A 23699-nucleotide genomic window follows, 5' to 3' on the forward strand; every position below is an offset into this window, starting at 1 on the left:
GGAGACAGATATACCAAATTGGGTTACTGAACCGCTTCCAGAGGCCTGGTGAAAAATTACAAGAGTTTGCGTCGGATGTTGAAAGGCTGGCACATTTAGCAAATGCGGACACACCCGTGGAATACACTGAAAGGGTACAGATTCAGAGCTTTATAAATGGCATGCGGGACGTCGAAACAAAGCGAGCTACATACGCAAACCCAAAGCCAACATTCGCAGAAACGGTATCACATGCTCTGATTCAGGAAACAGCGTCGCTTCTATGTAAGCCAGTTTCAAAGCACGCCGTGTGGGTGTAGAAAGGCCAGTGTGGGTAGATGCAATTATATAAGCTTTAAAAGGAACGCAGCAGAAGAATAATGGTGCAATCAAGTGTTTCAAGTGCGGTAACCCAGGTCACATTGCTCGTCATTGCAGCACCGGTCCTGGTAGTTCCCACTTGGGTTGCCGTAAACGCAAAGCTGGCGGAGATGTGCAAGAGCGTGCCAGATGTAAAGATCGAGAGCTAGCTCCAGCTGTTGAATGTCCTGTAATATCTATCTCGCAAATTGGAAGAAAATCGAGCAGTCTTGCCGTCAAAGGAAAGCTCGATGGCAAAGATCGTGTACTGACTGTAGATACGGGCGCATCTCACTCCTTAATCCGATCTGATTTGCTCAATAGGAGAGTAAAGCCATTACCTGGAGCAAGGTTGCGTACGGTCACTGGCGATTATAACCAAGTCCAAGGAGAAGTGATCTGTTGTTGTTGTTGTAGCAATGCTCGCCCCACCTAATAGCCGCGACCAATCACAAATTGTCATCAATATCCTCTAACGGGAGTCCAAGGAAACTTGCCGTTTCAACAGGGGCGGACCATAAGGAAAGGGGTGTTAGAGGCGTTGGTTCCACATTACAATTGAAGAGATGGTTGGTGTCATGTGGGGACACATTGCAAGCGGGGCATACATTTTGTATGTCGGGGTTGATTCTGGATATGTAAGAGTTTAACCTGTTACAGTATCCAGAACGAAGTTGAGCAAGAGTGACGCGCGTTTCCCTGGGGAGTATGCGTTCCTCTTCCGCGAGTTTTGGATAATTTTCGTTAAGCACTGGATTCACCGGCTAATTCCCGGCATAAAGGTCCGACGCCTGTTTATGGAGTTCACCAAGGACCTGCTTGTGTTTTTTCACTTCATACGGCTGGGTTCTCAGGTGCCGTATTTCCTCAAAATGCTTACGGAGAGACTCCTTAAGCCCCTAGGCGGTGCTGGTTCATCAATCAGATGTCTGTTGGGATGCCCAGGTTTCTGGGTATTCAACAGAAACTGTTTGGTCAGCATATCATTTCTCTCCCTGATGGGGAGTATTCTCGCCTCATTATGCAGATGGTGTTCTGGGGACATAAGAAGACAGCCCGTGGCGATTCTGAGAGCAGTATTTTGGCAGGCCTGTAGTTTCTTCCAGTGGGTGATTTTTAGGCTTGGCGACCATATGGGTGACGCGTAGCACGTAATCGGCTGGCTGATTGCTTTGTATGTAGTCATGAGCGTTCCTTTATCTTTTCCCCAAGTACTGCCAGCGAGGGATTTGAGGATTTTGTTACGGCTCTGAATTCTCGGAACAATTGCGGCTGCGTGCTCACCAAAATGTAGATCCTGATCAAACGTCACACCCAAGATTTTGGGGTGTAGGACAGTCGGTAGCGTAGTGCCATCGACGTGGATGTTCAAAATGGTCGACATTTGGGACGTCCATGTTGTAAATAAGGTCGCGGAAGATTTAGTCGGTGATAATGCCAGGTTTCGCGAGGCGAAGAAACTGGAGAGATCAGGGAGGTAGCCGTTTATTTTATTGCATAGCGCATCGATCTTTGGGCCTGCGCCTGTGGCCATTATTGTGCAGTCATCGGCGTAGGAAACGATTGTGACTCCTTCCGGTGGTGAAGGTAGCTTAGATATGTAGAAATTAAACAAAAGTGGGGATAGGACACCACCCTGTGGCACCCCTTGCTTAATTCTCCTTGGTTTTGATGTTTCGTTTCTAAATTTCACCGATGCCTGCCGACCACCCAAATAATTTGCGGTCCACCTTTTAAGACATGGAGGAAGGGTAGACCCTTCCAGGTCTTGCAGTAACGAGCCGTGGTTGACCGTATCAAAAGCTTTTGATAGGTCTAGCGCTACGTGTACTGTTCTATGGTGGGGGTATTGATTTAAACCGCAATTTATCTGGGTGCTAATGGCATTTAGCGCGGTGGTAGTGCTATGGAGTTTTCTTAAGCCATGTTGATGAGGGGCTAGCTGCAAATTTGCTTGGAAATAAGGGAGCAAAATGGCTTCAAGCGTCTTTGCCACTGGCAATAGGAGAGATATCGGACGATACGACTCACCTATGTTAGCTGGTTTCCCAGGTTTTAGTAGCGGGACCACCTTGGCCATTTTCCATTTCTCAGGTATGACAAAGGTGGAAAGAGACAGGTTGAATACATGCACTAAATATTTGAAACCCTCTTTCCCTAGGCTTTTAAGCATCGGCATGGCTATGCCGTCTGGGCCCACTGCTTTGGATGGTTTAGCACGACCAATGGCGTCCTCAACCTCTTTAGCGGTGATGGTGATTGGTGACGCGCTGAATTTGTGTTTATGTGCGTGTCTATTGGCTCTCCGTCTATCTTTGTCGACCGTAGGATGCATTATATATTGTCGGCAGAAAGCGCTCGCGCATTTTTTCGCGTCCGACAGCACTTTTTCGCCAAAGGCGATGGAAACTTTGTCTTTGTGCTTAGTCGGATTCGATAGGGACTTTACGGTGGCCCAAAGTTTACCCACACCGGTAGAGAGGTTACAACCTCTTAGGTGTTTCTCCCATTTCGCCCGCTTGTGTTCATCCACAAGCAATCTGATGCGTTGGTTTATATCCCTTATTTGGGGGTCGCATGGATCAAGCTGTCTTATAAGGTCATGTTTTCTCGCTAAGTTTGCTGCCTCCGCCGGGATGTGGGGCCGGATTTCGGGAATTCTCCCAGCGGGAATGAAATGTGCCGAGGCGGATTTAATGACCTTACGGAAGGCACGCTCCCCTTGGCGGGCATCGGTCGGGATAGGGAGGGCAGCAAAGAGGCTGTCTGTAAAGGATTTATATTCTTCCCACTTTCCTTTTTTGAAGTTTATGAAAGTACGTTTTTCAGTGACGATGAAGTCGGCGGTACGCTCAAACGAAATAAGTATGGGCAGGTGGTCGGATGCCAATGTTACCATCGGCTGCCAGTTGACGCAGTTTACGAGTTCTGCGCTCACGATTGAGATATCTGGCGAGCTGTGACAGCTTCCTACCATACGTGTGGAGGCGTCTCCGTTTATTGTGCAGAACGTCGTTTCTTCTATTTGATCCGCCAACATCTCACCCCTACTGTCCGCCCACAAGTTTGAATGCCATAGATCATGATGGGCATTGAAATCGCCTAAGATAATGCGATTGTTGCCAGTGAATAAGGCCCTGATATTAGGGCGGTATCCACTGGGGCAACAGGTGGCAGGAGGGATGTAGATGTTGATGATTTCTAGGTTTGCATCGCCTGACCGGACAGATAGGCCTTGACGTTCTAAGACATTGTCCCTGCGGTCGATGCCAGGATCAAATATATAATATTGCACAGAGTGGTGTATGATAAACGCGAGACCGCCACCATTTCCGCCCTCGCGGTCTTTCCTGTGGACATTATACCCAGATCAGGTCTGCATTAGGCGTAGCTTACGGGACGCCCTTGGGCGTGAACATCAAGGAGCCTCAAAAGATTTATAAAAGTTACGTGGACGTCGGGTTTTGGGATCAAGCCCAGAACAACCTGTCCGATGCAACCATCCCTTGCACGAGACACACTGAACAGAGTATGACCGTCCTAAAAAGATTCTTTTCCGGCAGATGCAGCAAAACCATTTCTCAGGACCGGGGTCAGGAGACGGACCCGGACTGGATTCGATGCCTTCCCGGAGTAAGAGAATATGGAGCAGTCATGCTGCAAGGAGCTGCTGGGAGGATGACAAATTGTGGAGGGACAAAACAAATTAGATGGAGTTACACTGAAATGACAGTCCTTGGTCGGGAAAAATCCCGAGTCGCTCCGGTATATAGAACCGACTGCCTTGGGAAGCGTTCTCTGAGAAGTGATCTGTGAAGTCTTGGTTGGAAGTCATGGTTCTACACAAATTCGTTGTGGCGGAGATCGTTGATTAAGTCATATTGGGAGTGGACTTCTTAGTTGACCATGACATTAGGATCGATATGCGGAGAAAGATTATGCGCTATGAGAACCAGGATGTGCCACTTAACTTCAGTTTGGAAAAAGGGTTCAGCAGTAATCGAGTGCTGGGGAAACAGATTCGACAAAAACCACAAAAGTCAAAGGCATCAGATCGGGTAAGGGTTGATGGAAAGAAGGGGCCAAACAAATCAAAATCGAAGGTACCTGCGAGAAAAACACTGGCATTGACAAACCCTAATGGATGCACTAAAACGACTGAAAGAATTTTCCAGAAAGAATGCAAGGGTGGTTTCAAGCCAGCGCGCACTGCTGTTGTGAAACGTCAATCCGTCAAGATCAAGCTCTGCGAAGTAGTTCTTCATTGGCCAAAGAACAGAGTGTGAGGAAACGGCCCAGGGTAATGAGTAGTAAGATGAAACACAGGTACGACAAGAACTTTAATTCGGAAGGTTTCTTGGAGGGAGATTTGGTACTGCTATACAAAGTTGTGAAGAAGATCAATGATACCATCTATCGCGTACAAATCATTGGGAAACCACGAAATAGAAGGGTGGTTCATTTGGAGATGCTGGCAGCGTTTAGATCGAGAGATTTTTCTGATCCGGACGATCAGACTTAGGTGGAGGGCAGTGTGACGAATATTAGCAACACTAAGGGATACTATCATCTCTAAGCCGATGCTGAGCAGTGACTCGTATGCCCATAGCCAAATTAATCTTTACGTCCATTAAGCTGGGTCGATTTATTAACCTATATCGCGCCATCGATTTTTCAATAGGTTTTGGGCTCAGGAAAAAATGTTCCACTAAGCATACCCAAAAAATAATTTTCGAGCCTGCAAAATTTGAGTTTTTTGACTTTTTTCTTTATTTTTAAGGTTTTTTTCATGACCTACTTAAAAAATTTTCATTGGGTTTTAAAATTTTCATGTAAACAACAAACAAATTCGTTTTCATCGGCAACACTTTTGCACGTTTCTGAAGAAACTCTTAAAAAAAAATGGCGAAAAAATAAATTTTTTCACCAAAACACTCCTCAAAACCCAAAAAATATTTTTTTTTTTTTTCAAAAAACTGTTATCGCCAAAGTTTTTAGCGGACAATTTTGAGTCGGGCAGGGTATACACGAAAATTTAAAAATCAAATGAAAATTGTTTAAGTAGGTCATGAAAAAAACCTTAAAAATCGAAGGAAAAAAGTCAAAAAACTCAAATTTTGCAAGCTCGAAAATTATTTTTTTGGGTATGCTTAGTGGAACTTTTTCTCTGAGCCGAAAACCTATCGAAAAATCGATGGCGCGATATGGGTTAACTTTCGTCCATACAAATCAACCCAGCTTAATGTCCATACAAGCAGCGGAGAGCAACGCACAACCACATGCATATATCTGAGATACTCCCGAAAGTATGCAATCATTTGTGCGAGTATCCCTCACATATACACGCGCATATGAGAAGTTATAAACGTAGTTATAGTTGGTAATTTTATAGCTGATAACTAACTAGTAGATTCTAGAAATAGAAGCGCCTAGAAATATGTCAACGAGGAAATCAAACATTATAAAAAGCAGCAACAGTTGAGGCACGAGAATCAGTTTGATTTAAGCAAGCTATTGGTTGTGAACAGTGTTATTTTGAAGTACTTTAATAAAGGCCATTTTGCCTTATTGAATATTGGAGTTATTTATTCAACAGTTTAGCGATACGAACGTTAGCAGAAGTTTCCAAATAAGCGGAGTTTCTCTAAATTCGTTACGATATATTTTATAAACGATTGATCTTAAAAATCTTTTCATACAAAAATGTTTACCTTATATTGAAACATCCTGCGAGATTTCAAGCTTCTAGCTGTTTAAATAAGGACGAAATATAAATATCTGAACAATCGGTTGTATGGGATATATACTACATACATATATATATGATCGATCTTTACGACTTTTTTAAGACAACACTTATGACATATGTGAAAGCATCTTGTGAAACTTCATGTTTCTAGCTGTTAAAATGAGGAAGGAATTACGTTTAACCTCTTATCTGAACAATCGGTTGTATCGGATATATGATATACATATATATGACCAATCTTAACAATTTTTTCAGGCAATAATATCTGCCGTATTTGTGAGTATCTGGAAAAATTTGAAGCTTCTAGCGGTTAAAATGAGGAAGAAATAACGGTAAACCTCTTATCGGAACAATCTGTTGTATGGGATATATATTATACGCGTGACCGATCTTGACAATTTTGCAGACATCAATATATGCCTTTATGTGAAATCATCCTGAGAAAATATCTTAAAAATGGGGGTTCACCCCGTATAACAAATCATGTAAACTGTTAACTTATCAAACAAAAAGTGTTCAACGGACACGGCTGCTTGTACCTTATCGCTCAGTATATAGGCAATTATACTTATTGATATCCTTCTTTAAATCAGCGGAAAATGGATTCAGATAAAAGACTATTTTCATAGAGTTCGCATCTCAATTTTTGGAAGGTGACATACCACAAAGAGTACTTAGAACCAATAAAAGACGTCATCTTACTAGGCCAAAGGACAAACATTCAGTTCATTTAACCTCTTTCAGGAAAAGGAATCGTTTCATCGTTTTCCATTTACAGAAATAATGTAGGCATAGCGTTTTGTAAAATAAACACTTAGCAAAATATGTAGGGTCGTGGACCGGATGAAAAATCAGTTCAGTGATTCAAACCCTTTTTGCACTTTTGGATTGGTTCATTAAAGAAGTTTTTTGGTTTTTTTTGGTTCTATTATCAATAAGGTACTTTTCAAATAAATTTTCACCTTTAGATGTAGTTTACATAAAAATAAATAAATAAATGTAAGGCGCGATAACCTCCGAAGAGATCTAAGGCCGAGCTTCTCTTTCAATTTGCGTCGTGCTCCTCTTGATTTTCCCTACAAATTGGCCGGACGGGACCTACATGTTTTATGCCGACTCCGAACGGCATCTGCAAGCAGATGAGTTTTCACTGAGAGCTTTTCATGGCAGAAATACACCCGGAGCGCTTGCCAAACGCTGCCGAGGGGCGACCCTGCTTAGAAAAATTTTCTTCTAATTGAAAAATCTTATTTCTAAAATTTTGATGTTGCTTTGCCCGGGGTGTGAACCTGGGGCATACGGTGTGGTAGGCGGAGCACGCTACCATCACACCACGGTGGCCGCATGTAGTTTACATAGAAGGAGATTATCTTGAATTTTATACTTAACTTCTTAACGGTAATTAAATGACTAGATTTTCTCTATAAGTTTTTCTCGACGATAATCGGTAATTATGACCAAATTTTACATATACCGATATTTTCTCCTGGACTTAGGTCAATTAAAAATGGAAGCATGAAATAACAAGTAAGGAAGGCTAAGTTCGGGTGTAACCGAACATTACATACTCAGCTGAGAGCTTTGGAGACAAAATAAGGGAAAATCACCATGTAGGAAAATGAACCTAAGGTAACCCTGGAATGTGTTTTTATGATATGGGTATCAAATGGAAGGTATTAAAGAGTATGCCATAGTTCTATAGGTGGACGCCATTTCGGGATATTGCCATAAAGGTGGACCAGGGGTGACTCTATAATTTGTTTGTACGATATGGGTATCAAATGAAAGGTGTTAATGAGGATTTTCAAAGGGAGTGGGCCTTAGTTCTATAGGTGGATGCCTTTTCGAGATATCGCCATAAAGGTGGACCAGGGGTAAATAGAATTTGTTTGAACGATATTGGTATCAAATGAAAGGTGTTAATGAGTATTTTAAAGGGGAGTGGGCCTTAGTTCCACAGGTGGACGCCTTTTCGAGATATCGCCATAAAGGTGGACCAGGGGTGACTCTAGAATGTGTTTGTACGATATGGGTATCACATTAAAGGTACTAATGAGGGTTTTAGGGAGTGGCCTTTAGTTGTATATGTGAAGGCGTTTTCGAGATATCGACCAAAATGTGGACCAGGGTGTCCCAGAACATCATCTGTCGGGTACCGCTAATTTATTAATATATGTAATACCACGAACAGTATTCCTGCGGGCTTTTGATTTCGCCATGCAGAACTTTTTCATTTTCTTCTACTTAATATGGTAGGTGTCACACCCATTTTACAAAGTTTTTTCTAAAGTTATATTTTGCGTCAATAAACCAATCCAATTACCATGTTTCATCCCCTCACTAGGGTAGGCACCTTGTCGTTGGTGTGAGGGCTTAGCCGAACTCCATAGCGCCCGACTATGAGGCGGAGCTGGTTAGGACTGACATCTACGCCGTTTCGCCTCATACGAGGGCGGCGGGATGTCGGTGACCAAGAACTGCCAACCCCCTAATCCAGGGTGTTATGCGGACCGTGCCTATTGGACGATTTGCAGCCAGGGGATAAATTCGGCTGTATTCGAACGGAGCCTTCCCGATACCGGGCCACCTCGGGAAGTATTAATGGCCTTACCACAGCAAGGGGCGCTGCTGTGGCGGACTGTTCTTTCCCCGTATATAATACTGGACCGCTGAGCCCGCCTTGTCGGGCAGGTGGTCGTACGACCAAGATACACGACTCATTAACTGACTGTAATAAGGACGATGTAAAGAGGAGGACTGAGTCGCAATCCAAGGACGACAAATACGAATTAAGCGATGCGTCGGACTCGGGGAGCGAGAGTAGTGCTGATTCAATGAGCTCCGTGTTGGAGAAGCACACAACTGAAAACGGTGTAGAAGAGTGGAGAAGGGTACGGAGCAGAGGAAGTAAAAGAGCTCTCTCGCAGTACCGTGCAGCACTAAGAATTGTTCAGAAGAAGGAGGAAGAAGCGTCGAATGGCAGAATGAAGAGGCAACGTTCGGCGGAAGGCGATAAGCCTGTTTTCAAGAGGCAGAAAGGACCCAGCCCTAGAGCCGCGAGGCAGGGCAGTCGCGTAGACAAGACAAGTAAGCCCAAAGCTGTAAGACAGATGGGCACCAATAGCGAGGTAGCAACTACCTCGAAAGCTACGAGTCAGAGGGAAGTTCCAACTAAGGAAGTAGGAGATAAGCCAAAGGGAGATAACGCTAAGACTCCGGCTTTCTCGGAGGCGCTAAAGGGAGTTAACGCTAAGACTCCGGCTTTCTCGGAGGTGCCAAAGGGAGATAACACTAAGACTCCTGCTTTTCCCGAGAAGATGAGTGATGTGGCAAAGCAGTCACTGACTGTGGCGCTGGTTGATCGTAGCAGCCCTTTCGGACAAATGACTACTGAAAGGTGGAGATCTGTGGAAAGGGAGCTTGTTAGGTTAATGCTTAAGATGATGCGGGAACAACCAAGTAAGCCCCTTCCAACCTTTGATTCGGGGGGATGGTATAACGGTGTGAAGATGATAGCGTGCGACAACATCGCGAGCTTGCAGTGGCTGGAGGAAGTGGTTCCAAACCTCCAAAGGCAAGGCACGAACGCGCGGTTTGAGGTGGTGGATAAAGCGCAAATCCCCACGGTACCAAAAGTTAAGGTATGGATACCATGCGTGATGAAGTCGGAGGATACATTGCGACTTCTGCAGAATCAGAATCCGAACATACCGACACAGGATTGGAAGATACTTACTGTATCTCGGCCTATCGAGGATGGTCAGTTCTACATCTTCCAAATAAACAAGCAGGCGGAGGATATTTTGCACATGCAGCTTGGTAAAATGTCCTTTGGCACTGGCAAAATTTACATGCGACTCAGGAAAAGAAGTCCGAGGATAAAAACCCTAACACGCTAGAGGTGGGCGAAGTCGAAAAGGACCTCAAAAGCCTAAGGGAAAAAAGACAGGTGGAGGTCCCCGACGTCACCACGAACGTGCTAGAAGAGGACCAACCGCTAAATGGTGCTGTGACTCGCACAGAGGAACACCCTGCACAACAGTCACGAGAGGCTGAATGGACAGTAAAGTGGCGTCGTGCGAACTCCTCCTAACCCTTGAGGAGGGTTCGTTTGACGTGGCGCTGATCCAGGAGCCGTGGCTCTCATCGGGAGGAAAGGTTTCTGGACTTAGCGAGCGCGGGTTTGGCGTTTACTACGCGCAAACGGAAGGACGAGTGCGAGCTGTAGTAATGGTAAGGAAACAGCTGCATTCATATATGCCGCCTAATTACACCACTGAGGATCTCGTAGCGGTGGCCGTTGAGCAAAAGAATAAGTAGGCATTTATCCTGGCGTCCTGCTACATGGCCCATGCTGCGGATGTCCCACCGATGGAGTGCAAAAGGCTAGTACAGGAGGAAGGGCGCAAAGGGCGGTTTGTCATAGGCGCAGATGCAAATGCGCACCACAATGCGTGGGGAAGAGCAGATACGAACGAGAGAGGCGAATCTCTGTTTTGTTACATCCTGCAAACCAATTTGCAGATAGCCAACAGGGGAAATGTCCCTACATACATTGGTCCAACGTCCAGCAATGTTCTGGATATTACATAGAGCTCCGAGCGTGATATATCAAGGTATGATTGCATGGTTCTTGATAGACCATCCTTCTCCGACCATGCGTATATCAGCTTCAGCATCCCCGTAAAGAGGGCAGAGAAGGGAGGAAGCTTTAGAAACCTTAGGTCAACAAACTAGACTAAATTCCAGAAACAGGTAGAAACGAAACTGGGACAACCCAAAGAGGTTGCCAATGCGGAAGAACTGGAGGAGTTGAATGAATTGCTAACAAGGACGCTTATGGCTGCGTATAACAAAGCTTGCACTCTAAGAAGATTCAGAGGAAAAGCAAAGCCGCCATGGTGGCGCAATGAGCTGAGTCTTCTAAGAAGACAGGTAAAAAAATGTTTAAGCTCGCAAATACCGCGTAAAGCGAAGCGTGTCGGGAAGAGTACAGGGATCTAGTGAGGATCTAGAAGCGTGAAATGTCCAGAGCGAAGAGAATCTCATGGAAGAGTTTCTGTACGGACATAGAGTGCTCCAGCGAAACATCACGGTTGATAAAAGTCCTAGCAAAGGGAAGTATAGTCCAGGGACTAATAAAGAGCGAGAACGGGGACTGGCCACGTAATAGTGAGGAGTCCCTTGAGGTGCTTCTCGACACACATTTCCCATCGGGAGACGGTTTAGGAGAGCCAGCAGACAGCACTCACACTTCGATCACGTAGCGGGTAGTGCCGGGCTTGGTGACCGATACCAAGATCGAGTGGCAGTGAAGACGTTTTCTAAGTTTAAATCGCCGGACCCAGATGGTATATTCCGGCCATGCTACAAGTCTCAAGTAGGGCAGTCGTGGAATGGCTTAAAATAATATTCAATGGGTGCATAAGACTGAATCATGCACCACACTCGTGGAGAACTGCTAGTGTAGTTTTCCTACCAAAGGCGGGAAAGATCGGTCACGTGTATGCCAAAGATTATAGACCCATTAGCTTAACATCATTTCTGCTCAAAACCTTTGACAGGCTGATAGATGTATACATAAAGTCCAACGTATATGAAAAGCTGCTCTCCACAACACAACATGTGTACACCAAAGGCAATTCCGTAGACACCGCATTGCATAGGGTGGTAATAAGCGTAGAGAAAGCTCTGGAATATAAGGAATATTCTCTAAGAGTCTTCTTAGACACTGCCGGGGCTTTCAATAATGTCTCTAAATGGGCGATTATGGATGGTCTTAATTACATTAAATTACATCCAGCCTTAACCAGATGGATCGGCTGCATGTTAAATTGCGGGAAGATTACATCACAATGGGGATTGTTCGGATATTCGAATAACAGGACAGCTAAGCAAAAAATTCGGCTATCCGGATATCTGGATTCATAAATGGGAAATCGGGATATCCGCTTTTCGGCTATTCGGATATGTAAACGGAAATCCGGATATCCGTATGTCCGGATACTGGAATATAAAAGTTGAATATCTGTATATCAGAATTGGTGCAAACATCAAAAATTATTCACAAAATATGATTGCAGATTATTAAATTAACGTCAAGAATTAAAAAGCTACAATTTTACAAACAAGTGAAAATAAGAACAGTGTCATTTGTTTATATTGTGAAAAAACGCTGCTAATTGATTTAAATGCCCCACAAATATATTGTTATTAATGTTAATTAAATATACATCGTTAGGTTAATGTGAAAATGTGCTAAGTGACTTTTTACAAACTTTACAGGAGACGAAAAATAATGAATAATGCCATCCACTTTCGGCCAGAAAGATCTTGCTACCCTGAAAGACGTGGTGTCCGCCCAACGTTTGCCGAGCTGACTCGAGGCCCAGCTATGGAGGAGAAATCCACAGGTGGCCAGCGGGATCCCGAAATCCCTACAGCCATCTTCATCCTGTTCAGTTGTACCGATGCTGGCTAAGAGATCCGCTTGACAGTTACCCGGGATATCACTATGTCCCGGGACCCAGATAATCTTAATTGTAAAATAATTCGATGCAATCGCAAGCGAGGTCAGGCACTTCCAGACCACCCTCGATTGCACTGTAGTTGAGCTCAATGCCTTGATAACCGCTTGGCTATCAGAGTAGATGTTAAATTCCCTAACCGTAGTAGCACTGGATAGCATTCCATCCACCGCATCCTTAATCGCAGCAAGTTCCGCTTGGAATACACTGCAGTGATCAGCCAACTTAAACTTGCGGCTTAAATTTAGCTCTTGACAAAAGACCCCCCACCAACCTTTCCATCCAGCTTCTACCCATCCGTGAACAATTTAACCGGTCCCATGCCCCATATAATTCCTCTTCCCAACTCCTCTCTCTGGAATGACTGGGTTGAAGGTTGTATAGGGAGCAGTTATCGGCATACAATAGTAAGTTCTGTCCGGGATAAAGTCGAAACTGGTCAGAAGGCTAGAGTGTCCGCGGTCAGAAAGTCCATATCCCATATCACGAAGCCTGACCAACGACCTTGCCGCGGCCGCCTTTCCCGCAATATCTACTGGGTATATGTTCAGCATGACGTTCAGTGCCAAGGTAGGTGTTGTTCTGAGAGTGCCACTGATACCGATCAGCGCCGTCCGTTGCACTGACACTAACATTTTGGAGGTGCTCGCTGTGTCCAGTGCTTTCCACCAGACCAGCACCCTATATAGCACAATCGGTTTGACCACCATCTCATAAAGCCAGTGTACTACTCTTGGCGAGAGTCCCCATCTCTTTCCGATAGCCCCTCTGCAGCAGTACAAGACAATGTTGGCCTTCCTGGCCCGATCTTCCACTTTGGGTCTCCAGGACAGTTTCTTGTCAAAAACAATCCCCAAATATTTAACCCTATCAGAAAGTACCAACGGTACCTCTCAAATCGAAGGAGTTCTGAAATCGGGCAACTCATATCTCCTTGTGAAAAGAACCAATTCCGTTCTTCCTGGGTTGACCGCCAATCCACATGATTCAGCACACCTAGCCAGATAATCCAGGTAGCCCTGCAGAACATCGCGCACGGTGCCCAGAAATTTTCCTCTGACTAGGATAGCGAGGTCATCTGCATAGGCAACCACCCGACAAACATTGGCTTCCAGCTCCAAAAGAAGCTCGTTGACCCAGAGGAGAGGAGATAGAACACCCCCCTGTGGCGTACCCCTGCACACCTTCCTCTTAATTATGGCCCCTGCCCACTCCGCTGCGACAATTCTGCCGCATAGAAGTTTGTTAATAAATTCAACCAGAGCCGCCTCGACTCCTAAACCCACCAGAGCTCTTTCGATTGGCCCCGGTAAGGCATTGTTAAAAGCCGCCTCGATGTCTAGAAAGGAACCCAGAGCATACTCTTTGTGTTCTAGGGACCCTTCTATTTGCTTTACAATCGAATGGAGAACCATTTCCGTCGATCTGCCCTTGCAGTACGCATGCTGTGAAGCCGACAGTAACCCCCGAGGTATCCTTTCCCGTAGGTACAGTTCAATCAACCGCTCAAACGTCTTAAGAAGAAACGACGAGAGACTTGGCCTGAAATCCTTAGGTGATACATGAGAGCTTCTGCCGGCCTTCGGAATGAAAATAAGCTAACCGTGTGCCAAGACTTCGGGATATAGTTAAGCCTGAGGCAGTTAGTATAGATGATGGCCAACCAGCGGCAGGAAATCCCCAAAGACTTTTGAAGTTGCGCAGGAATGATTCCATCCGGGCCCGGAGACTTATAGGGCTTGAACGACCCTATAGCCACTATCATCTCGCAGATACCCCAGAGGAGCGGGATTCCTAGAGAGTATTTTTCTAAGCCTCGCGGATTCATTGCAGCCTTCTACGTTTTCGCAGAAGCTTCGCCATGCATCTCGCTTGGCTATCCTTATTTCATATTTATAAATCCCCAGACTCACCTTATAGAGCTCCCAGTCCGAGGGTAATTTACTCCTCCTGGCTCTGTTGAAGAGCCGCCAACTGGACGCTCTTAGGTCGTCAAAAGAATCCGACCACCAGGGCGGCTTGTCCTTCCCCCTGTAAATTTTCAACGGGCAGGACAGCTGATAAGCGCTATTGCTTGCCGAGGTGAAGTTTTCCACCAGAACGTCTATCTCAGATTCGGACAGGTCCGAACTAACGGTAGGCGCCGCAGGCAATAGCTATCCCAGCTTCCTACAATACAAGTCCCAGTTAGTACTTTTAAGATTCCTAAAAGATATTTTACCGGGACGTTCTTCGTTCACCGAGAACTGAATATATCGGTAATCAGAGAAGGAGTGCTCGTTGAGAACCCTCCAGCCAGATATCCGACCTTCCAGTTCTCTACTAACCAGGGTGAGGCCCAAGACCTCCTCCCTTACCGCAGTAATAAAAGTCGGGTCATTCCCCCTATTACATATACAAAGTCCCTCATCTGCAATAAAAGTAAATAAAGACTCACCTCTAGTGTTGGTATCCGAGATTCCCCAGATGCTATGATGGGCATTAGCATCGGCACCGATGATCACGCCAACACCTCTCCGCCTTGCTTCAGCGGTGATTTCGCCCAGTATCGCAGGTGGTGGTCCCGCTACGCCCTCGTGGGGCATGTACGCTGAGACCACCCACATTTCATTACTTCCTCGCTGGAGGCAGACCGTGGTTACGTCAGCATTGCTGAAATTAGAGAGAATAAATGCTTTAATCTCTTTTTTAACAAGCACACAGGATCTAGGCATACTTGCCTTCCCATGCACCAAGGTGTTGAATTTTCCAGTCCTTAATCCAGAAATCTTACTGCCGTTACTACTCAGCCACGGCTCCTGGACAAGGACTATATCCACTCCGCCTTTTTCAAGGCAGAGCAACAAATTTGCGGAAGCCGCCTTAGAGTGCTGAAGATTGATTTGACAGATTTCCATCACAACCGCTCTTCCTCCGCACCCCATCCTTGGCGGATTCGTGTTAGTCTTATCCATTCTAAAAAAGTCCCCCCTCAAGGCCGCTATCCGGAGCCGATTGTGTAGTCGCCCTTCAATGGTCTCGTGGTTATCTATGCTAAGCAGGGAGGCCACGCGAGGGTTGACGCATTACCTTTATGAGTAATGCGTTCAGAGCCAGACCGGACGCAAAGCGGGAAAATCTTCAATCGCACCTACACCACCAACTTAACGGCGACGGAGCCGGAACGTACCTTGAGGCCAGCCACGGTTTTTACGGGACGTGGGCAGGTGCAGCATTAGCCTACCAGCCGTTTCGATAGGGTTTCACCCCGACCTACTAAGGTGACAGAATACCGCACCTACCAGCCCAAAGCCATCAATTCCTAAACATAGTCAAAATCAAAGTCCCTAACAATCCAGTTCGTCACCGTTGTGTACCGATCTTGACCCTTAACAGGGTCCTCCCTCTCCTGAGCTCGGCACAATGACTCAGGGGTGCGGGTCTTATCGAGTTGTGCTCTCTAGATCCGCCATTATAAATAGAAGCAGGGGCACCTCGTGCAGGACGTGATAACTAATCACGCGTGACATTCGTCACTATGGCAGGTCTAAGACTGATAACAGTCCCTGATCCAGAGCCAGAATCACTTATGATATCCAAGCCAAGTATCTTAGCCCCCTTAATGATTGAAAGATAACACTAAAACTACATATTTCAGAAAAAATCCCCCAGCGGGTTAGGGGGTCAGAATATACCCGTGGTAGATATGCCTGTCGTAAGAGGCGACTAAAATACCAGATTCAAGGGGCTGTGTAGCGCAACCCTTCAGGTTGCCAGCGCAATATACAGCTTCTCCAAACCCAATTGTCAACCTCACCTATCCGCGGCGAATCCTGTTTTACTAACAGACGAGGCTCTGGCGACCACAAGCTCCTCATGGAACTTGGGGGTGGGAAGGGAGGGATGGCCTGAAGGTTTAATGTGGCCATATAAATCGTTCCCGAGATGGTCGGGCAAGCACCTTAATGGTGCTGTATTACCGGAGCGTACCGGATCTGTATCCGGCAAAGGACCATCACATCGATAACGCTCCCCAAAGCCTTCGGGGAGCAACCTAATTGCTACAACAACAACAACAACATTTCAGAAAAAAAAAATACTATTTATTTGTCAAACTATTTCTAACGGTTGTGATCTGGACTCTTTTGCCGGATGGTGCGCAGACAATAATATATTTTTAAACTCAAACAAATGCTGTGTTGTGTCTCATTCCAAAAAGACAACTGCCACATACTTTATCTACAAACTAATTACTAAATCTCTTAATCGTTGTCAAGAGAGTAGGGACTTGGGTGTAATTTTTTACTCAAAACTCTCTTTTTCTAGTCACATTGCCGTCATTGTTTCAAAATTTGTTGCAATGGTTGGGTTCAGTATACGTAACACAAGTGACTTTAAGGACCCTATGACGCTGAAGGCACTTTATATATCCTTGGTCAGAAGAGGTCTTGAATATTGCTCAATAATATGGAATCATTTCTATGAATCTAACTCCTATAAAATTGAGAAAGTTCAAAAAATTTTTATAAAAATTACTTTACGTATGCTTCACTGGCACAGCAGGCACAAATTGCGTGGTCTTCAGGCTTTGCATGACAGAAGAACTTTTATATCACTCATGCTTGCCTATAATATAATAAACTTTAGTATGAATTACTCTGATTTATCTAATTTGTTCATTCCATATATTCCACTGCGTGATCTTCGGCATAATAGATTATGTATCGAAATAACTCATATAACGAATTATGCTATGAATGAACCTATAACTAGGACTTTACCTCTAGCAAATCGATTCATCGAAATAACACAACTATTAATTTAAATAAATATGTAAATTTAAGCGTGAATTGTTTTCTATTTTTAACTAGTCTGTAAGTAGTTATCGACATGTAAGAATGGAAGTAGATTAGGGTCAGAGCAAAGCATTTATCAAACACCAAAAGCATGTCTCAATTGGGTGAATACAATTTCAAGGGGTTGTGTTCGCAACCCTCTCAAGGGGTTGCCAGCGCAATATATAGCTTCTCCAACCCAATTGTTAACCTCACCTAACCGTGGCGAATCCTGTTTCATTGACAGCCGAGGCTCTGGCGACCCTAAGTTCCTCATGGAACTAGGGGGTGGGGAGAGCGGGATGGCCTAGAAGGTTTAATGTGGTCATATAAATCGTGTCCAAGATGGTCGGGCTAGTACCTTAATAGTGATTTGTTACCGGAACGTACCGGATCTATATCCGGCAAAGGACCTTCAACATCGGTAACACTCCCCAAAGCCTTCGGGTAGTATCTTTATCGTTAATACAGCAACAACAAAGCATGCGCGCACAAAGAAATGACTAATAATTCAGATTGATATTATTGACAGGTTGACTTAGCACATTTTTTTTAACATCTGACGACTTAGCACATTTACACATCATTGCCCACAGAACGTAAAAATGAAAAATTTTTTTTTTTTTGTGATCGATGTATTTTGAATTCATGTTTAAAACTGCATTAAAAAACAATTTTTCAAAAAAAGTGACTTAGCACATTTTCACATTAACCTAACGATATGGTACATAAATTTGTTGCTTTCACTCGATATCGAAAAATACGGTTATTAACCTGATCTTCATAAATCCGGATATCCGGATAGTTTCACAAACGAATATTAACCGGATATCCATGACGTCCGGATTTTATCCGTGTCAACGGATATCCGTATGGATATCCGGATATGCGAAAATGCGGATAGTCCCCGCCTTACTACATACGTATAGGCTGAAGAAAGGTTAACTAAATAAGTATTTTACATTTTATTCAACAGGAATTATCGTCATTAAAGCTCAAACTACACGTTGTGCTTTTGTTGATGACTGCAACCAAAATAATTGACGCTCCACGCAATGGCCATGAGATGGCGCCACTTAATACTAGAGCACGCGGTGATGGCACTCACGGAGTCACAATCGTTCTCACAGCTTCGCAGCGTAATTCAGTAAGCTCGGAGGAAATACCGAGAGAACCTGACCGGGCTGCATGGTCTGGAAAAATGCAATTCTTTCTCAGTATTATAGGTTATTCGGTGGGTTTGGGTAATATTTGGCGATTTCCATATTTGTGTCAACAAAATGGTGGAGGTAAGTAATTTTAAACCAAGATTGTAGGATATTTTTTTGTTGTTTGTTTTATTTCCATTATATTTTTAATACTAGAACATATCTGTATTCATACATATCGGTGGTCTTTAAAAATATAAGGGTAAACGCAACGGTTCCTTTAAACGGTAATACCAGGTCAGACATAATATCTTGGATTTATTCGTCTTTTCAGATGCAGTCATAGCCAAAGTCGAAAAAGTTATTATTCTAACTGTTTTAAATTCTTTTCAGTTTTACCATCATATGAAGCATAATAATTTAATAAACCAAAATTTTGTGAAGACTTCTAAAATTCATAAAACTTTACGAAGGTCCGATATACATATATAAAAACAGAAGTGAAATCAGAATGCAACGATTCAAAATAATTATTTTTTATATATTCTCTATAATCGAAGGCATCTGTTCTGTTTCTGTTCTGGGCAAGATCCCAAAATCTGTCTATATTTTTTAAAAATCTTTTGTGGCACCTTGCCGTTCACGCCCAAGGTCATACAGTAGTTTCCCGTAGTCTGCGTCTCAGCGTCTCCCCGTTGCACTTCAAAATATTGAATTTAAACTGTAACGGGTTAGTTGGGAAGACCATGGAGATAGACGATTTTATGAAGCGGCAGAACAAACACAATTGCTGCGATCCAAGAGACTAAACTCACGGCAAGATCAGCTTTGCAGACCTGCTCTAGGTATAACGTCCACAGAAACGATCGCGACAGTGAAATGGAGGCGGACTCGCACTTATCCACTACTCAGGGCAATACGATCTATTTGATTCCGACATCGGCCGTAGGGACAGTCCTAAAACGTCAATGACCGGTTAGAAATTATCAACACCTACATCCCTCCTGTCACCTGCTGCCTTGAGGATACTGCCCTGACATCAGCACACTACTCACTGGTGAAAATCGCATTATTCTAGGCAATTTCAATGCCCACCATGATGTGCCAACAGGCGCAGCAGGGGTGAGATACTGGAGGACCAAATTGAAGAAGCGGCATTCTGCACGTCATAGTTCGCTAGACATTTCCATCGTGAGCGCAGGACTTGGTAACATTGGCACCCGATGGTAACATTGGCACCCGACCACCTGTCATGCTCCTTTTGCTCGATCGATAGGCGAATTTATCACTTCTGAAAAACGCACTTTCACCAACTTCAAAAACGGAAAGTTGAAAGACTACAAAACATATGCAGGCAATCGCTTTTCTGCCCTCCAAATCCCGACTGGTGGCCGTCAAGGGAAACATTCCTTCCTCAAGGTCATTGAATCTGCGTCCGCTCGTTTTATTCCCGCTGGAAGAATCCCAGAAATCCGGCTACACTTTCTAGTGGAGGCCGAAACTTTAGCGAAAGAACGTGACCTTATAAGACAGCACTACTCTGCGTCCCCAAATAAGGGACATAAACCAATACATCAGACAGCTTGTGAATAGACACAAGCGGGTCAAGTGGGAGGAGCACTTAAAGAAGTGTAACATGTCTGCTGGTGTGGGTAGCTATGGTATACCGTAAAGTCCGTATTGAACCCGACTAAGCGCAACGATAAAATATCAACCGAATTTGGCGATAAAGTGCGCGAGCGTTTTCTGCCGACAATATGTAATGCATTCTACGGTTGACAAAGCCAGGCGGCGGGTCAACAGATGCACATACAAGCACAAACACAGCGCGTCCCCTATTACCATCACCGCCAAAGAGATTGAAGATGCTATTGCTCTTGCTGAACCACCTAAAGCAGCAGGCCCAGACTTCATAGCCATTCCGATGCTTGAAAAATTTGGCAAAGAGGGATTTAAATATCCAGCGCATGCCTTCAACCTGTCCTTGTCCACCTACGTCATCCCCCAAAAATGAAAAATGGCCGGGGTGGTACCGCTACTAAAGCCTAGGAGAATCTTATCGTCCGATTTCTCTCTATAGCCTGTAGCCAATACACTTGAAGCCACCCTGCTTCCCGAATTTAATGCAAACTTGCGTCTTGCCAATCATCAGCATGGCTTTCGTAAACTACAAAGCACTATCACCGCGCTAAACGCCATCAACAAGCAGATAAATTGCGGATTGAATCAAAAACCCCACCATAGAACAGTACTCGTACAGCTAATCTTATTAAAAGCTTTTGGTAAAGTCAACCACGTCACTCACGTTACTGCATGACTTGGAAGGGTCCTCCAACACCCAAAAGGTGAACCGCAAATTATTTTTCTGGTTGGCAGGCATCGGAGCTGTAAAAAAAACCTCAAATCTCTTGCCGGCAACACTTGGGCCAAAGACAAAGAGAAGCTCATTACCACTTATAAGACAATTGGCCGGCCGGTTTCATGCTACGCGTCCCCGATATGTTCGCCAAGCCTTAAGGAAGAAAATACAAGCCTGTCAAAACATTGCTCTAAGAATCACTACGGGATGTCTTCTTATGTCTCCAGAGATCCACATACACAGTGAAGCAAGAGAACGGAAGTGCTGAACAAACGGTTTTTGTTGCAATCTGGGCATCACAACAGACATCTTATTGAAGAGGCACCACCTCCCAGGCGCTTAAGAAGTAATCCCGCAAGTATTATTTGGAAATTTGGCATCTGAGAAAAACACAAACAGGTCTTTAGTGATATCCACAAAAGGGCATCCCCTCTAAGCCAAGAATTGCCCGGCGAAACCCGTTCTTAAAGATAAATACGCTGATGGAACACACTCTCCGCAGGAGAGACGCGCGCCACTCTATCACAATTTCGATCTGGGTAATATAACAGTCTAAACTCTTACCTATTCACAATCAACCCCAACATACGTAATGTATGTCCTGCTTGCAATGTCTCCCCACATGATACCAATGACACCAACCGTCTCATTAATTGCAATGTGGAATCAATGCCTCTAACACCCTATTACTCTGGTCCACCCCTGTTGAAACTGCATGTTTCCTTACACTCCCGTTAGAGGATATTGCTGACAATTTGTGAGTAGTCGCACCTTTAGATGAGGCGAAGCACTGCTACAAAAACAACTACAACAACATACTTTCTATCCCGATTGGAGATAGGTAAGATATGTGTTCATAGGGTACTTCGCCTTCAACCGAGGTCCAATTAATGGCTTATATCTCCAACAAATAATTGCCGATTTCGCATATTTTTATTAATACTTAGGTATTACCGTTTGCAGCGGTGACGCAGAAAAAATCGTTCATATGACTTTTAAGGACTGCCCCAATATACGTACCTATGTAAGTACGTCTATAGTTGTAGAAGCGGTAAACTCTACAAGGGTACCCATTCTGGGTTGTGTGTAGTTTAAGAAAATTTGCTTCGGCGGGTGTAATATGATGTATTTTCTGGCTCTATGCCCGCGTAAACTAAGATAAACAGCAAAATTGTATGTAAGCGGTCAAAGTGGCGAGGTGAACTGAGCTCAACTTTAGATTAACTGACATTAAATAAATAACTATTCATTCATGGTACAGCAGTCTATGAAAAATATTTGATGACCATGGAAAAAACGCACAGCAGTGGAGTATGAAGGCACACAATGCTTATATAATTTTTGTATTATTGAAAAATTCTCTTGTTCACTTTGTCAATCGCAAAACTATTTTCACCTCATTAGAGACCTTCTAAGTATCATCATAACACCCAAATTCCTATCTTAGCCTGGCAAGTGCAGGGCACGAGCACAGAACATGCTCTATCGTTTCCTCCTCCAACCCGCACTTCCTACATCTGCGCTCACTGACCAAGCTTAATTTAAAGGCATGTGACGCCAGAAGGCAGTGTCCAGTCAGAATACCTGTCATGACTCTACAGTTCCCTGTTTTTAATGATAGAAGCCACTTTTTTAGTCTAAGGTTGTAAGATCTACACATGATCTTCGACACTTTACAGCCCCGCGCTTGAACCCACGACTTTCCCGCCTGGTCGATCATGTGCACCTCTCGCCTTCGCTTAATCACGCCCAATCTAATTGGGACGTCTACGGAGCAAGCTTCAAGGGATGCGCCCTTTGTAGCTAGTTCGTCCGCTTTTCCACTCCCATCTATTCCCATATGCCCTGGGACCCAATATAGATGTCTGCTTCTCCCTGCCCCGATTCTCTCCAGAGACTGCTTACACTCTAACACGCATTTAGATGCTGTGCTATGCGAGATTATTGCCTTAATTGCTGCTTGACTGTCAATATAAAAGTTAACACGGTTGCAGCTTAAGCTATTCTCTTCCAGGGTTTCTACTGCTTTGGTTACGGCTAATATTTCCGCTTTGAAAACGCTACAGTAATCCGGCAGCCTGTAGGATCTGCTTATTTCCGGATCAGCGCAGTATACCGCAGACCATACTCCTTCCACTACTTTGGAACCATCGGTGTACACATGTATCGCCTCGTCCGCCATTTGCGCACCCTTGCGCCAACCGTCCACCTCTATTGTGGCCTTAAGATCTCCCTCGAAGCGCAGATAGGGAATCAGGTAGTCTGTTCGTCTTGCGATTGATGACGCTATACTACTATGGCCATATGGTCGGCGCTCAAGCTGCCCCGAGGCACCGAGCCTGGTTGCGGTTGTTAATGATATGGTCTTTGCTCCCAGGTCTACAGGTGGAATGTGCAGAATGGTATACAGTGCAGCCGTCGGGGTGTTTTTCGGGGCCCCCGTAATGCTAAGCATCGATAGTCTGTATGCCCCTCTAATTTTTGAGGTATGTTGTTTTTTGTGTGGCTTTCCACCAAACAAGAACTACATAGTATAGAATAGGGCTTACAATCGCTGTAAAAACCCAATGAGAAAGAGAGGCCGATAAGCCCCACGTACATCCCAGCATTCTTTTACAAGCATAAAGTGCCGTTGAAGCCTTGTTCACCCTCTCCTCCACATTGAGCTTCCATGACAGCATACTGTCTAGGATGATTCCTAGATATTTTGTGCAAGGTTTCTCCTGTAAGGTCACCCCTCCTAACTTAGGCCTGGTCCAATTT

At 44.5% G+C, this 23699-nt stretch overlaps 1 protein-coding gene across 9 annotated transcripts in view; it reads left to right on the forward strand.

Moving 5' to 3' along the window:
- Positions 1-23699, forward strand: part of LOC137244315 (sodium-dependent neutral amino acid transporter B(0)AT3) — a 598031-nt gene that overhangs the window by 70637 nt on the left and 503695 nt on the right. For all 9 annotated transcript variants that reach the window (XM_067773152.1, XM_067773153.1, XM_067773155.1 and 6 more), the window contains exon 2: positions 18406-18718. In XM_067773152.1, coding sequence (XP_067629253.1) covers positions 18451-18718 — 268 coding nt within the window. In that variant the 5' untranslated portion in view covers positions 18406-18450. The remainder of the gene's footprint in view (positions 1-18405; positions 18719-23699) is intronic.

This window comes from Eurosta solidaginis, chromosome 3 (genome assembly GCF_040869045.1).
Source record: "Eurosta solidaginis isolate ZX-2024a chromosome 3, ASM4086904v1, whole genome shotgun sequence".
Lineage (NCBI taxonomy): Eukaryota > Metazoa > Arthropoda > Insecta > Diptera > Tephritidae > Eurosta > Eurosta solidaginis.